Genomic DNA, 15,943 nt, shown 5'->3' on the forward strand with positions numbered 1-15,943 from the left:
CTTCCCTAGGTGCTAGAGGAAAAAGTGAAATAATCTGTATCAATTAGGACTGGTTTAATGTAAACAAATAAAAATGACAGTTCTCATGAACCCCAATGAATAAGAATTACCAGTACTTTGTCATTTTTACACCTAACAGAATTTTATGCTGAATAGATACAAACCATGCCACAAAACTAAACAGGAATACTTTGGTCAAGCAAAGATCTATTCCAAGAGCACTAGTGTATGCAAATAAAAATGTTATTCAAAATAAGCAGATTTGGATTAACATCGCTATTCAATTCCACAATCTATACAATGATATCTTGTTCCAAACCTACCTAGCTAAACAAAATTCCACTAGACAACAGCCACTGTTGCTGTGTTTGAGTTGCTTTTGTTCTTTTTTTTAAGTGTATATTGCTGTGAAAGCAGAACCAAAACTTAAGTGTCTTCCAGTAGCTATACACACATACACACAGACAAAACCAAAACACCACAGTTGTGAAGGTGTGTTTTCACAATACCTCAAATAACTCTACCACTGCTATTAATCACAGCCATTTTTTACAGTAATTTTAAATGGATCCATATCAACAGGACAAAGTAGTAAAGGCTTCCAACTGTGGCTTACTTGCACTGTAGCCTTAGTACCCACTGGACAAACAATTTTGCATTTCACAATTTCGTTGATGCTTCCTCTATTCAGCACATTAAAAGAATGTGCTTTTCTGTTACACACTGGAGGCATTAAACAACTCATGGTGCTGAAACAACTGATGAGTCTAATGTATGCTCCGTGGGCACACCTACCTGACTTCTCTGTCCCTTTCACTTCTGTGAATGCTAAAACACTTTCACAGTCTGTATAAGTAAGTGCTGACTGCACAGAAACTGCAGCAATGAGGACTTGCAAGCAAGAATAAAATGACTGTAGGATCAAACTTACCCTCAGCAAATCGCCTGCCTAGGGGACTGATCTTCTATGAAAACAGAAGTAGAACTGAAATCCAATTGCAAGCTGAATGCTCGTGAATGACTGGATTCAGTTTCATATGGACAGTGTGTAACTAAGATGCCTGTATCACTGTTTTGGCAAAGTGCACAGCTGGAGCGTGTGGTCACAAGAGAAACCATTTTAGCCATGAGCAATCAGCAGTGCTGGAGTTATGCAAATGCCATATAAGCGCTCATAAATAGTATGAAAACAAAAGTTAGGGAGAATATTTTCAGCTTGATTTTAATCCTATGTGTAGAAACTGAAATTTTTACCACACTAAATCATATACACATACACATACACAACACACACACACACACCCCCACACCTGTTTAACTTCTATTAGCTCCTAATATTCTCAAGGGAAGCCAGCATAGTGACTACTTTAAGGTGACCCCGCTATTAATAGAAATACATAAAATCAGAGTCTTCATGATAAGGAACCCTGTAAAATGACATTATTGTCTCCAAGAGTAAAAGACAGCCCTTTATAACCTAGGAGATTTTTCTAACCTTGTACTCAGACACTACCTTCCTTCAATACAGTCACAGAATTACACACAGATCCCTCTTTAGAAAGGAAGTAGACCTTTCTACTACAGCAATTTAAAACAAAAAAAATAGGTTTTCAAGTTTCTTGGGGGATAGAGGTAGATGGCTAAAGCAACAGTAGCTTTGAACAGGAATAGCGGTTACAGTCAGGAGACATGCTACACAACACCCAATGCTTAAAAAGAACTTTATGATCAGTCAATATTTTAGACCCTTCAGCAAACTTAAAATTTTCCTAGTAAGTTCCTCTCACACAAGCCTTGGATTCCCATGCCCATTTAAAATTAATGCAGGAGCATGTTAACAGTAAATTCACTAGAAGGAGATGGTGCACCCGTGCAACCTCTTTCTAGTACAAAGCAGAGAAGAAATGGACTATGTGATTAGAATTAATACACTCAGTGGGCTGAGACAGAACATGGAATAATTCTTCCAATTTCATGGGTACAAGAACTATGATACTACTGGGAAAGCATTTGTAAATGTAGTTTTCAATGTAGTTTGCAAACTATCTTTCATTTAGCTTTTGTAGCAACAGAGCACAAACCCCTAGCCCCTTGTATTTACCTGCTCCCAAAGAGTGTTTGCTAGCAAATTTTTTACATCTTTCCTTCATCTTCAGCAGAGATTACCCCTTCCCTGAAAGGAAGCATTAGGAAAGAAAAAAACAGCTACTGATGTGCCAGAGATATTTCAGGAAGTGTGAAATAGGTAACTGACAATCTTACCAAGTAATGTCTGAAACTATAAATCAAAGATCTCCACTTATAAGCTATTTTGCCACCTCTTAAGGCAAAAGCTATACCCCTATGACCCTCCAAAAGCCCACTGAAACTTCAGTGTTAACATGGAGTACAGACTTACTTTACTTCTGCACTGTCTTAACAGTTTTCCATTGCATTTCTTGTTTTACATGTCAACTTACAAAATCATTAACCAACTTGGTGAGAGACTCTTTCTGGTCTAGCAAAACTTGAAAGGGGGATGGAGAGGCACAAGACTGTCTCCACCCCAATTCCCTGAAATAAAACACAAACAGCAAACCTGAAAAAGGAATGTCCTTTTGACTTCAAGCTTTCTCAGTGTCAATAGTATGTTTTTAACTCTAAGAAAAAAAAGGGGGTTTTTATGTGCACTTGTAACTTCATTGCAGGTTTTAAAATATGTGCCAGTTCAGTCATTAAAGTTTGCTTGATGAATTTCCATGGAAGTATCTGCATGAAGAATCTGCAAACTGCCACTATGTTAAAGTAACTAAAACGCTTTAGAAATATTACTACTTGGGGAAAACACCACACATTTGACTTCTAGTAAGTCCATTGAGAGATCAGAGAGAAATTTAAATCAGTAGAAAAATGTCTATTTGGCACCTGTATTTTCACATGTCCACTCTTTGAAGCTCAAATGCTGTAATTCTGAATGCTATAGATTGTCTTAATACAGCAGTTGCTGTGAAGCATGAGAATGTAAACAATTGATCAATTTTCTTAATTTCTTTTTTTCCCCCTCCAGTGTAAAGATTGTAGTTAGAGTAATTTAAAAAGTAATTGCTCTGAAGTTTGCAGATCCCTTAGTAAAACGGTTCCTTTTAACTTGCTCTCTTAGGATCTGACTCTCAGACTGAGATCATCAGAGCCATCTTCTCTGGAGTAGTCCTCACATTTTTGCACAGTCACCAAGTTCCACAAACAATGTGATCTTTGTACAATTGCACACTACTTTGTTTATAACAACACTAACTGTGTTCAAACTGTGGCAGACACATTTATTTTTAACATGAAGTTTTTATGCTTGTGAAGTTCTCTCATTTATTTGTCCAGCACCTCACACAAACATGAGTGCCCGTGTTGGAGTCTGTTGACCAACAGCGTAGGCTGGAAGTAAACCTTGGGTTTAAGGCACCCAGAAAGCATCTTGTTGTACAAGTCCTAACCACCTGTTATAGTAGCTCCAACTGCCGCTTCCTTTTATCGCTTTTATTGAAAAGTGAAGTGGAAACAGACATGACTACTTAATGTTTAAAGTGTTAACCTTCTCTGTAACCTACAGGACCTACTCTTTATACTCTTCTGGGTGCAGCTAATAAGCTGATACCAGAATCCTTCTGAGTAAAATCAGCATCTTTTCCTCTTATTGCACATGTTATATCTGTTCCAAAAAATACCTGTTGCTATGATGATAAACATGTGATAGTTTTTAGATTGTTTTAAACTTCACCAATAAACATGATAGGAGGAAGAGACTGGGAGTGCCCCACTTAGTGTAAGAAGGCAGATTTCAGAACAGGGAAGACTCCAAGTTACAAACTCCTGTCTACTTCTCTTAGTTTGGAACTGCCCAAATACTATCTTTGAGGCATGCCTACAAGTTTAATGGAGTGCACCCAAGATCTATATTCCCATTCCTCCTAGGGAATAGATTCAAATTTGTGAACTCCACCTCGAACCCAAGCAATGGAAGGCAAATGCCTGTCATGATCTTTGTCTGATTCAGGCTGGCTCTGAGCACGCTCCGGCTTGGGGTTCAAAGAAGGCGGGTCAGGTTGCTGTACAGACATAGTCCTGCGGAGGTGGTTTCTCTTGCGCAAAAACTCAGGTTGCGAGTGGAGGCCAAAGCTGCCTTTTCTCAAGATCATCCGAGAGTTGTTCTTTTTGGGTCGTGAATGGAGACTGAACTCCAGTGAGGCCAAGTGGGCTGCATAACCTTCACTGAGGAACTGAAATAGGAAGGAAAGAAAGGGAGTGACAAATTATTGTTGCCTTGACCTATGAGCGCTCTAAGTTTTGGTCACTGGCATCCCAGTTAGACGCCTACAGAATACTAATACTCCTCTCCCCTCATTTTTTTTCCAAGTGACCCATTCCATTTTGTCATTCAGAAATATGCAATGCATGCACTTGTAGATACAACTTTCAACTGCTTGATTCTCTTTACTATTCAGCCTTCCAGGAAACGCCTCATTTGTAACCCAAACTGCCTTTGAAATACTTTTGCTGCTTTGTGTATGTACGAGTTTCCACATGCATTCACTTGCATGCATTTTATTGTCTTCCCTAGGACTTCCTGACTGAATAGCAAGAGTTACTTACTTGGCACTGTGCCTGGTATTTCTTTGTGGATCGTCCAACTATGTAGATCTGGGATGGCGACAGAGCCAAGACACTGTACACAGAAATATCCTTCATGGAACCATATGCGGCACAGATTTTGATGTGGCACTGAAACAAACATTACTTCCAAAGTGAATGCACTGTTGAACACCATGCAACTACAAGGCTGGTGTTTGATTGGCAATAAAGCAGCATATGAGTTTACTGTTAACAGTTTCAATCTGTAAACCACAAAAAGCTAAACTGCTCTGCCTGCATATGAGCAAGAACTACAGCCATGCACACAGCAAAGAACAAGCAGTTAATTTGCTAATTTTTCATGATTTGGGTCGCTTTGGATGTTTTAATCAGTTTTCCTTGCTTTTTAAAAAGTAAGAAAAAGAAATGAGGAATGGCAAAAAGACTTTGTGATGTTCAGAAAGAAGGTAGATCTCTACTGAATGTCATTCTCTGAAAAGACGTTTTAAGGCTATAAATAGGTTTCTAGTACCTCTTGCATGAGATTCCGGAGAAAAATGGTCTTTTGTCGCAGGGGGTCATGAACGAGTCCATCTGAGAAGAAGATCATTCCTTGTGGGAAATTGTGCTGGGACAACCACGAAACCACACGCTGTTTTTGCATATCTGGACGGCCAGTGATATAGATAATCAGATATCCCAGGTCCTGCCAATGCCTGTCAGAAGAAGCAGTTAAATTATATATGTGTAGAAAGAGAAACAACACTCACAGGTCAGGTCAGCATCTTTACTCAGACCAGTTAGAAATCAGATGTTATCCTTCAACAAGTGGAAAGGAGCATGCCTAAGTCTCTGCTCCAATCAAGAAACTAAGTAATAACGTCTATACCTTGGGGGACATGGAGGAAAGCAAGAGACATTCTTATACAAAATATTATAAAACATGAGAACCATTACAAAATATACTTAGAATAAACTTGAAACACATCAGGTACTGCTACTTTTGAAATCTTTAATGAGAATTCTTGCCTAAGGAAATGGAATTTCCATTCTAAGGAATGGAAACCCTTGAAAACTGACATTTCTACATTCCCACGTGAATTCTGAAATTAGAACTGCCTTTTCCCATTCAGTGCAACATTAACAGACCTGCAAGAATGGATTAAAAGGCCTTTTAATTTTTCCTCCAAAAAACATTCTTGAATTCCTGGCACCTGATATTTCTGAAGTACAAATATGTCCTTATTTGAAATTAGTGCAACACAAAATACACATGGAATCATTATTCATTCACCGCACACACTTCATGATCATATTCCCAAGAAGCAACTTTTTATCTTTAGGCAACCTAAACTACAAATTTCAATGTAATCCACAGCTTCTTATATTGCTCTGAAATTCAGGCAGTTATGCTGTGCAAGGAAATACAGAAATGTATCTTCAGATGATCTTGGCCCTTAGAAAATTGCTGTCTTTAGTATAACAACCCTTTTTCTTCCTACTGTGTTCAAGCAGAAAGTCGGAGATTTGAAGTGTTCAAACCTCATTTACCTGACAACATCAACGGCCCCTGCTCGGACTTTGGGGTCACTTCCCATAATTGAAACACTTGCTGCAAAGGAACCATCAATGCTGAACACAACACATTCCATTCCTCGGGGCAGTACAGTCAGATAACTTGCAGCACTGCTCTGGTCCCCCCTGGAGAATCAATGTAATAAATTAATTTAAAAAGCAGAATGTCAGAATATGTCTTCTGCGCATTCTAGTTATGATTTGAAATTAGATCTGTCTGGACTTACAGCTTGAAAAATCACTGTCAAATATGGCTTCTGATTTCAGTCTTAGGTGGGACAATCGAAACGTACACTTTTAGGAAATAGTCTTCCAAAGAGAAATTTGGAAGTTGCTCTTAATAAGAAATTGTGTATGTACAAATAACTAAAAGAATTAGGAAAAAACCCCACAAACCAGCTTGAAGTACTCTAACTACTACTTAAACTTTCTCCATAAGCTTGAACAATTGGTAACACAGCCACCCTCTATCCTTGCAAATTACAATGGGAAGGCCAGTTGAGAAAAGTAAAAAACAAAACCAAAAGCAACAAACAACCAACCAAAACCAGACAACCAAAAAACAATGCAATCATACACCACTCTTCTTGTGGAAAGACATGCGAAAAACATTTCCTTATGATGCATTTTCTCTATAAGAATTGTATGTTAAAAAATAGATAAATGACAAGGAAATCCAAAACTCTTCCCGTTCCTCATGTTCCCTAAAATCTGTAATCTAAAGATCACCTTTATGTCTGGCGATGAAGAGTCTTACAATATGCGCTCACGGCCTAATGAACAGACAGGACAATTAATTTTGTTCCTCTTTAAAATTTTCTCCTGCACTCTACAGCTTCATTTTTGAATATAATTTTATTTACATATCAGTAACTCTATTTTCTTGAATTGATTGCCTTTTTTATTGAACAAAGGTAAAATATTTTCTCCCCGTCAAGTAGCACTACATAGGATTGTAAGCTGACCTTGGACATTGTTAACTGGTGGATAACAATACATTCTATTTCAGCTAAATTCACCTCATTGATTTACTCTTCCAAGCAGGGATTCAGACGCAGCTTTTATGCAGTTTTGAAGTTCCCTCCTGATCACAACAACCCGTCAGAGCTTTAGTTGCAGCTTGGAGTTATTACCTGACCACCATTTTGATGGGATACACACCAACTCTCAGTCTCTTCTGTTCAGGTATATTGTAGGATATTCGTCCACTGCTGTTGGATATCTCCGTGTCAAAATACACCCACCTACCCGAAGATGGCTCAGTCATTATGAAGATATCCACCTGCAAAACCAATGAAACAGTAATCTAGTGTGATAATCAACAAAATGCCCCCTATTTACAAGGCCTGCCAAGCCTAGATAATATTAGGTAGTATCCCCGACCATGGCTGGTAGTAAAAACTTACAAGGAAGTCTGAAGGAACTTCATGACTCAGTAAGAACTTCAAAGAGAGTCCTCTCAATAAGCAAATGCTTCCTAACACATAATACAATAGTTTATTGCTTTCATAATTTACTGTCTTTATAATTTAAAGCCCTGATCTTAGCACTGCATGTGTCAAATGTAGGTGTAGAGGTCAGAAATTTGGGAGGAACCCTAAAGTAGGAAAAAGACAATTTTATCTTGCATGGCTATATTACCTTTTTGTACACTAAACCTACTAAATTTCATCTGGTTATTGAGACAAAATCTTTCTCAAATCATAACCTTGCCTACAACCAAAACATTTCAAATTATCAAAAATTTTATCAATATGGTTTTCTTCAACTGAGGTATTTAATCAAAATTAACATAAAGGATATTAAATACTTTGCTGGACCAGAAACAGGCCAAGTGAAGCCTCCATGCTTCAGTTTTGCCCTCAGCTTAGCAGCATTGCTCTCTTAATTCACACAGAAACTCTTATAATCTCAGTGAATATGAAAAATATGTGTTCACTTGATGTTTGGCTTTATTAGCTGTAAGCCTGGCTTCTGCAGGCAGCTTTAGGAATGATAGTTTCAGTCAGATTACTAATAATTTCTAAAGCTAATCCTTATTTGCCCATGTAAGCAGCCTTACTTGCCCATACAGCAGCCATCTAGCCTCTAGAATGCCTATTCTTTTATCTTGTTGTTTTACCTGGATAGAATGATACACGATTTTCTTTTAGTGCTTTGTCAACTACCATAAAATACTTTTTCTTTCTTCCTTGGAAAGTTAATTGTCTCCAGTAGATGGTACAGCTGGATGGCAGGTTTAGAAACCACTGCACAGCACAGTCACCACTAACCAAAGGAGATAGCCATGATCAGATGAGAGAGATGGGAGCTCAGAAAAAGATCAGCTATCAGGATAGCCCACTTTAGAGCATATTTTTGCTGAAGTAGTAGGGGGCTAGTGACATATTTCCCCTCACTGTAAGGCTTTCTCTGACACTGCATATGTGTGCTACATTCAACAACCATTTCTAGTAAAACCAAGAAAACTGATTACTTGCACTTCACCTTTTCACCTGTTAAAGCCACCATGTCCAGAGGTCCATACATAAAGCGCCCAACTAGTACCTGAGGACCATCTTCTGCTGCAATGACATCATTAGCTCGGTGATTAGCAGTCACATTCTGAAATAAGAGCAGAAGATGGGAAGGGTACTGTTTGTTTTTGTCACAAGGCTCCTGCTTCCGTTTTGGTATGAACAGTGACACAGAAACACAGTCCTGGACAGTGTGTCTGAGATATATCAAGTGCACTGCATTCCCATTTCAGCTGGAGCCTGATTCCACTAATGGTGGGTTCCTGAATAGACTTTCTAGAGAGAGTGCTCCAGACGACCAAATAAGAGAGAACATTAAAGGGAAAGCTAACTCTTTTTCACTTCAAGTGGTGCCATAGAGCCACATCACTATGTGCAGAGCAAATGCATTCTAACTGACATTACTAACTGACTTAGCACCTGAAGAAAGGAGGAAATATTTTTGCTTGGCTTATGGATTTGTCTAGCAGAAAAGAAACCTCTTTGCAAATTGGAAACTTTGGGCCTGTCATTTAAAGAAAGAAATATACTTTCTCCCAACATGAAGTGATAAACCAAGATGAAATTGCTCATATTTCCTAACCATTAATCTGCCTGCCTCTGGATTAAGTTAGCAGTTTTCAGCTCTTTAGTGATATTCAGTTATGTAAACTCTTACTCGGGGAGATGAAACTCCATTTAAATTTCTGCCAAACCCATGTCCCATAGCTGCCATATACACTCCGAGTTAAACTTACCCTCAGTTTGACATGTGTCCTTCTGCGGAGCCATTTTTCTCGTGGATTGGACGGACTAAGTGTTTCTGGATCCAGGTTGTCATTTTCCTTGAAATTTATATTTTCATACCTCATCACCTGAAATTATATTAATATTTTAATAGCATGCGGCCTGTGGAGTCCTGGTACTTGGGAAAGAAAGAGGAATTACACTGTTGCCCCAGTTGAGTGACACTGCAGAGCCAAAAGCACAACGGAAGTAGAGACAGGTAAAGCCATACGTTCACATTAACTGTGCAGATAAAGAAACTGCTTTCACTCTGTTGGCCAACACTTAATCTCAAATATTTATTGAAGAGCTTTTTCATTCATAACACAGCCTGCACATTCCACCAGAGTAAGTGGTGAGAACATTAGGATGGTATTAAGTGACAGTCACATTGTCCTGATTATGGTCTGCAAAGTCAGTAAAGCAGCTTAAAACCACAGAAGCATTTTTTAATGTCCTTTATGTGGCAAATGTGAGACTCTTGACTTCATCTGTATTGATTTTCTACGCACCTACTCAGAGAGACTGTTTCTTATCCCTTTTGGGTATTACTACTGCAGTAGGTGATAGGCAGGGACCCACAAGGACCCACTGAAGTCCAGCCCGTGAACATGCAGTAGCCTATTATGTCATTCTTACATTCTTACAACCTAAATAACTCAGATTTCAGGACTCAACCCACAGAATTCAGAATCTGGGTGTGGGCGATGCCACGTTTCAACTGAAACCAGAAGCCCCGTCTCACTGAAATCTGTGCACTGTATCTGCAATTACAAATAGCTATTTTGAATGAGAAATAGATTAGCAAATTTTTCAAGCTGAACAGCTGGTTTTCCGTGCTGAAGTTTTACACTCTTGGTGCACTTGCTAGAAGAGCGGTCTAGAACCATTTTAAAAGATGTCTTATATGAAGTCTCTTGAGCAAAACCATGCTGCAATTGGAGTCAACAAAGCAGCTGGCTTGCAACAAATCACAGTAATGTTGAGAAGTAAGCAAGATTTTTAACAAATTGGCATAAATTCTGTTCACTAGAGGTAATGAGCAGGCAATATATGCACCCCCAGAGCATTCAGGAGCCATTAGTCTTAACCTTAACCCCCAACAAGGGCAGAAGGTCCAGACTGTACTGGAACTAACCAGTCCTTTATGTAGTGCTGTAAACTCACATGCTGCTTTACAGACATGTTCTAAATGCTTGAAAGATTTATTAAATTCTAGAAGTTGTAATGCACATACATGGCTAGGAAAGTCTCTTGTAAAGGAGAGACTTGACTTTCTTACAGAAGCAGCATTTTCAAACTGGTTTACTATCAGATGTATGCTAGTAATTTGATACTTATTAGGGAGATATATAATTATATAAGGTTGGAGATAGCCTATTCCTTCAAAACCAGGATGAAATTAATATATAATACACGGTTAGACTAATCTGGGGCATGGGAAAGGTGAGGTATGCATAAAGGTGCGATACTACCAGTCACAAAGATAGCAGTGCTAATGGTGGACTCACTATCCCCTTTGCCTATCCAATAAATCCAGATCTGTCACTCTTACATGCACTTGTATGTGATGCATCCACAGTTAGCCATCTAACTGACCCTAAAGATTAAAAGATTGACCCTTGGAAAATGCAATTAACAATCGCAAGGTTATCTGTTGCAGAGAGGAAAAAAAAAAGATCAGTTACCTGTCTTAAGATGAAGGCTACAACGTCTGTTGATTCCCAGTAGCTGGCATGAAAGAGATGTGGCAGGGCCACTGTTGGAAAGGCCGTCAGCACATCTGGACAATACAAGGCATAATCTATTCGTTTCGTTCCCCACCACTTTGCAGTAACTACAAAAAAAGAAACAAAATAGCATAACATTTCTATATCAATAAATGTCTTGCTGTCTTCATTTTTAAGCTAGATAATGGAATAAAGTCTTCTGCTTTCTCAATCTTGACATTTTGAGTCTATACAGGTATCTATAATTCACCAAAGTACTGTTTTTACTGTCTGCATCATCACTTAACTGCCTGTCATCTAAAGAGTTCTTCTGGGGTCTAAGTTTTGGGAAGCAGAAATCACCTCAGCATGATCCCTACTGCTTTCTGGTCCACGGAAAATGTACAGTGAAAGACTAGTACTTTTATGATCGTGTTATAGGGTAAGAATCACAAATGCCTCCCAAACAGTGAAGCAAATATTGAGACAGATAGATACATACAAATATATACACACATATGACTTTGGTCCATAGCAGGCCAATATAATGATTTATAGCACTTTGAATTATGAGTAACAAATCTTATCTACCTATACTGCTTCATGCCTGGAACATGATAATAAACACCTGTTACTATGAAACTTGTGGCTATTCTTGAGTGGCACCTTAATATAAAACTCTGACTTCTTTTCTAATACTTTTATTTATCTATCTAATTACAAACAGAAAAGGAAGATAACTTGTGTTATGTAAAATTGCAGAAGCTTGGGCTATTCTCATTCTTCCCAAATTCCAAGCAGTTATCTTTTCATAATCAACTTTTTCACAGAAATAATGTGAAAGGAAAGGCTGTTGCCATATCCAATAGCACATGGCACCAGGCTTCACTCACTGTTGGTGAGGCACGCTGATGGCAAGCTTTCAGCTGACCCAGAATTTTCACTGTTTGTGCTGCCCAAGCTCAACTTTCTTGTTTTCCCTTTCGGTGCATCAGATGTATTTGGAGATCCAGGACTCTCCTGAGAGAAGGGTATGTTCAAAGAACTATTCTCAAGGAACAGACCACTGTGATTGTGGAGAGCATCACCTGCAGGTTACAAAAATGAAAATAACATTTAAAAAAAAGGATGCACAACATGGTTTTGAAACCAGTACTTGTGTGTCTATCTCATTTGTTTATTTATTCATTTATTCTTAAATACAGGGCTAATGAGCATTTTCCTGAATAATATCACATTTAATGCCCATGGATGAAACTTCCTCCTTCAGAGTGAGAATAGCATGACACAGCATGACTATATGGAGAAAGCACACACCCTACTGCCAAGATCGTGCAATGGAAGCTGGGTGCTTTTGGCCAGGATCGTCCAAACTGGGTAGCGATACTGGGATGCTATTTTACTTCACACTTAACCCTACTAATTTAAAAGTCATTTTATGAGAAGAACTACACAGCCCTGGGAGTCTGTGATACTCCTCTGGCCCTCTTTCAGACAGAAGCAAAATGTCCTTTCTTGCATAACATGACAAGTCAAAGATACTTGAAGCCAATATGATTTTACCTTATTTTCTACAAAGTCAAAAAAGCACAATTCCTTCTACTAGTACCTTGCTCATTCCCTCCTTCCTCTTTCTTCCCCAGAAACCAATCTATTTCTGTTTTTTCCCCCTGGATTCAAATCTTTATTACCAACATAACTATTGTTTAGTAACCCACCTAGGAGAAGAGTGATCAAGACTGCTCTGTCGTCTGATTTGTCCTAGTAGATATCTACAACGATCCAATCACAAGTGACCAAAAGAAACAACATGTGAAGACCTAGGCAAAGGTGAGCTAATTGTAAAAATAAATTGTTTAAAACAATAGTCAAAGACTTGGAATTTTCTAAGTGACACTTCTTACGCTTCTAACTAGAACAGTGGTACCCCCTTCCAACTCCTCTTTAACACAACTAGTATCACAAACCTCATGCATAAGAAAAATTTTTTCTTAGCAGTCTTCTTTGGTTCCACACTTGTGCAGTATGTCTGTGCTACTCAGTCCCAGATGACGTTATTTTAGCATGCTAGCACATTGCTATTTCAAATTCCCTTGAGCTGTGTAAGGAGAAAACATTTAAGAGAACAACAGGCAATGAGAGCTATGAATACAGGCACTGTACCTAACTGGTGAGATCTTCCATCCCCTAGTGGGTATCTCTGGTATCGTGGGACACTGAATGGAGGAAGAAGATGGAATCTTTTCTCCAACAATGGTTCAAGTCTGCAGGCAGAGGGGTCAGCAGAGTGAAAGAAGCTGTACACTTGACTGCAGGCTGGTCGGACCTGGCATACTTGGATGAGAATAAGACAGGAAAAGAGAGGTCGGTATTGCTGCTTTACAATTTTCAAGGAGTCTGTACAGAAACATAGCTAATATGGTCCTTTGCAAACTCCAGATTAGCACACATCTGGCCAAAAGAAATTTAACTGAATTGTTTCCTATTTCGTATGTAAAGAACACTTCACTACATAGGAGTTTACAGAGACATCACAATCTAAGATGCAGGCACATAGGAAAAGTGAAGAGCAGCAGAAGAGAAACAGATGGAAGCAAGGAAGGGAAAAGAAGTTAAAAATCTTGTAAATATATTATTGAGCATTACAGCTGTGAAGGTCAGCACTTCAAATATTTACCAGCAAAATGGTCTGATGGGCTTTTGACATCCAGAGGACTTAAACCTAGGGGACAGCAGAACCTTCCCTTATATTATAAAAACTGATTCTAACAAAACAAATAAATAAATGCATCTGAATTTTACTTGTCACATTTTCAGGTAGCTTTCTACCTTTCATTTCAGTAAAGAGAGCACCTGACTCTTCTCAACTGATAACCAACTGATAGGTTTCAATTTGTCTGTTTTCCTCTCAACTGTGTCTCAATTATCACTTTAAAATGGGATTCTTTCATCATATGCACCTCTAAACACTAATTATGCTTCAAGTAGACATTGCTCACTTCAGAATGTATTTGAAATGCCCATCAGTTGAGCTGCTCTCAAAGCATACTCCTTTGCAGAGTACCAGAGGAAGGATGGAAGTGAGAGCAAATTTGAAGAAAGTAGTTTAAAATACTAGTAATTAACATGAAATTTTCCTGTCAAAGTGTCTGGAGGGTAGCAGAGCAGACACTGAGGAAAGGACTACTGGCTAGGAAAAAAAAATTCCCTTGGAGTTCGGAATTTTTGTCTCTTCCTCATTATTGCAACAGATTTTCTCCCTTACCTGATAAATGAATGCATCGTTTCCTAGAAAGACACCGTGCAACCCAAAGCTCATACCATGCGAATAGACAAAGCATGTGCTGAATAATGAAAGGTAAAGCAGGCTTTTAACTGAAAAAAATTTAAAAATTCAGATGCTTTAGAAATAAAACCAAAACAAAAAACCCTCTCTGTATCTGATCACTAGGCTCAGTTATTAGAGAGGAAGAATGGCTCACAAGCAACACACTCGAGGGCCAAATCCACCTGTGAAGCCAGACATGAACAAGAGGTAATGCTGAACAAAGCAAAAATGTTATTTTTGATATTGTTTCCAAGGACTGTTCCTTGGTGAAATGTGAGCTTCATGATGTATGACATGGAATATATGATTAACAGCAGAACAGAAGATACACCTTTTTAAGTGAGCAGTGACATCCCTGGAACAATCATTATCACCTCAGTACCTACCTACATTAATGTTCCCATCTCTTAAAGGAAGAAACTTACCTCACTCCACGACTTTAACTAGGCTCCTTTAGTTACTTCCTTTTTGTGTGAGCCTCTTTGTTTACAAAGGTGTTTATGCAGCCTGTATTTTAACCCCAAGAAGAGCTTACCATCCAGACCAGGTAGAACAGTGCTCCTCATGGCCAGCACCAAACCAAGTGGCGATCCAAACAGGAAGAAATCAGACACCTCAAACTCAAATCGGCCCAGATTTACTTCTGAGAGGCCGGAATCCACAGGAGGAAGGTCTGTGCTGTCTTTTAACACACTTGAGTGGATGCTGAACAAAGAAAATACTGAATCAAAAATAATAAAGAGGGCATTCAGGAATAAAGAACATTCTGGAAAGAGGATGCTTAGAAAGCTCTAGCACTGGCATTTATATCCAAGCAATACACCTTAAAACTGTAAAATGATATTGCAGTGTAGAAGCCATGATTTTCAGTGCAGCTATTCAGTAAATTTACTACCTTCAACACGCAAGAGTTGACCGCAATCATTCTACGGAAGACTTGGTAAATTTTTGCAAGGACCATGAATATTCAAGTTTACTATTTTAAATATAACACAGTATTTCTCCTATAAAAGTACCTAAACGTGACTGACCAAAAAAATATTCATGTTTTCAGTTGCAGACAAGAAAAAAACAACCGTTCTGCCTCAGAGGGAAAACATTCTACAACACATTGATATCCAGAAAATGCAATGGCTTCAAGATGAATGCTGCACAGTCAATAAAAATAAAGCAAAGAACATTCAGTCAAAGCAAGACTACAGAATTACCTTAACCTGCTACTAAGAAAATTGCTAGACTTGAAGTAAAGCACGGTACTAAGTCTGCATTATACTCAACTCTAGAAGAACTGAAACTTCAACACACAGTAAGACTTCCCACATGACGCAACAACTTCCTCCTCTGCATCACTCACAATGAAATAAAGGAAATAGGATGATAGACAGAGGAAACAAAAGCCCGAATAATTCAGGCAAGTAAAAAACCAAATAGCTTAGAACCAGCAGGAA

At 38.6% G+C, this 15,943-nt stretch overlaps 1 protein-coding gene across 4 annotated transcripts in view; it reads right to left on the reverse strand.

Annotated features, from left to right (window-relative positions):
* Window positions 1–1,206: 1,206 nt before the first annotated feature.
* Window positions 1,207–15,943, reverse strand: part of PITPNM3 (PITPNM family member 3) — a 51,692-nt gene continuing 36,955 nt past the window's right edge. For all 4 annotated transcript variants that reach the window (XM_040082337.2, XM_040082336.2, XM_058422987.1 and 1 more), the window contains 11 exons: window positions 15,031–15,200; window positions 13,331–13,501; window positions 12,061–12,255; window positions 11,147–11,295; window positions 9,431–9,547; window positions 8,665–8,781; window positions 7,311–7,459; window positions 6,154–6,303; window positions 5,135–5,318; window positions 4,624–4,752; window positions 1,207–4,250 (listed from right to left, as the gene is read on the reverse strand). In XM_040082337.2, coding sequence (XP_039938271.1) covers window positions 3,942–4,250; window positions 4,624–4,752; window positions 5,135–5,318; window positions 6,154–6,303; window positions 7,311–7,459; window positions 8,665–8,781; window positions 9,431–9,547; window positions 11,147–11,295; window positions 12,061–12,255; window positions 13,331–13,501; window positions 15,031–15,200 — 1,840 coding nt within the window. In that variant the 3' untranslated portion in view covers window positions 1,207–3,941. The remainder of the gene's footprint in view (window positions 4,251–4,623; window positions 4,753–5,134; window positions 5,319–6,153; window positions 6,304–7,310; window positions 7,460–8,664; window positions 8,782–9,430; window positions 9,548–11,146; window positions 11,296–12,060; window positions 12,256–13,330; window positions 13,502–15,030; window positions 15,201–15,943) is intronic.

Source organism: Hirundo rustica, chromosome 19 (genome assembly GCF_015227805.2).
Source record: "Hirundo rustica isolate bHirRus1 chromosome 19, bHirRus1.pri.v3, whole genome shotgun sequence".
Lineage (NCBI taxonomy): Eukaryota > Metazoa > Chordata > Aves > Passeriformes > Hirundinidae > Hirundo > Hirundo rustica.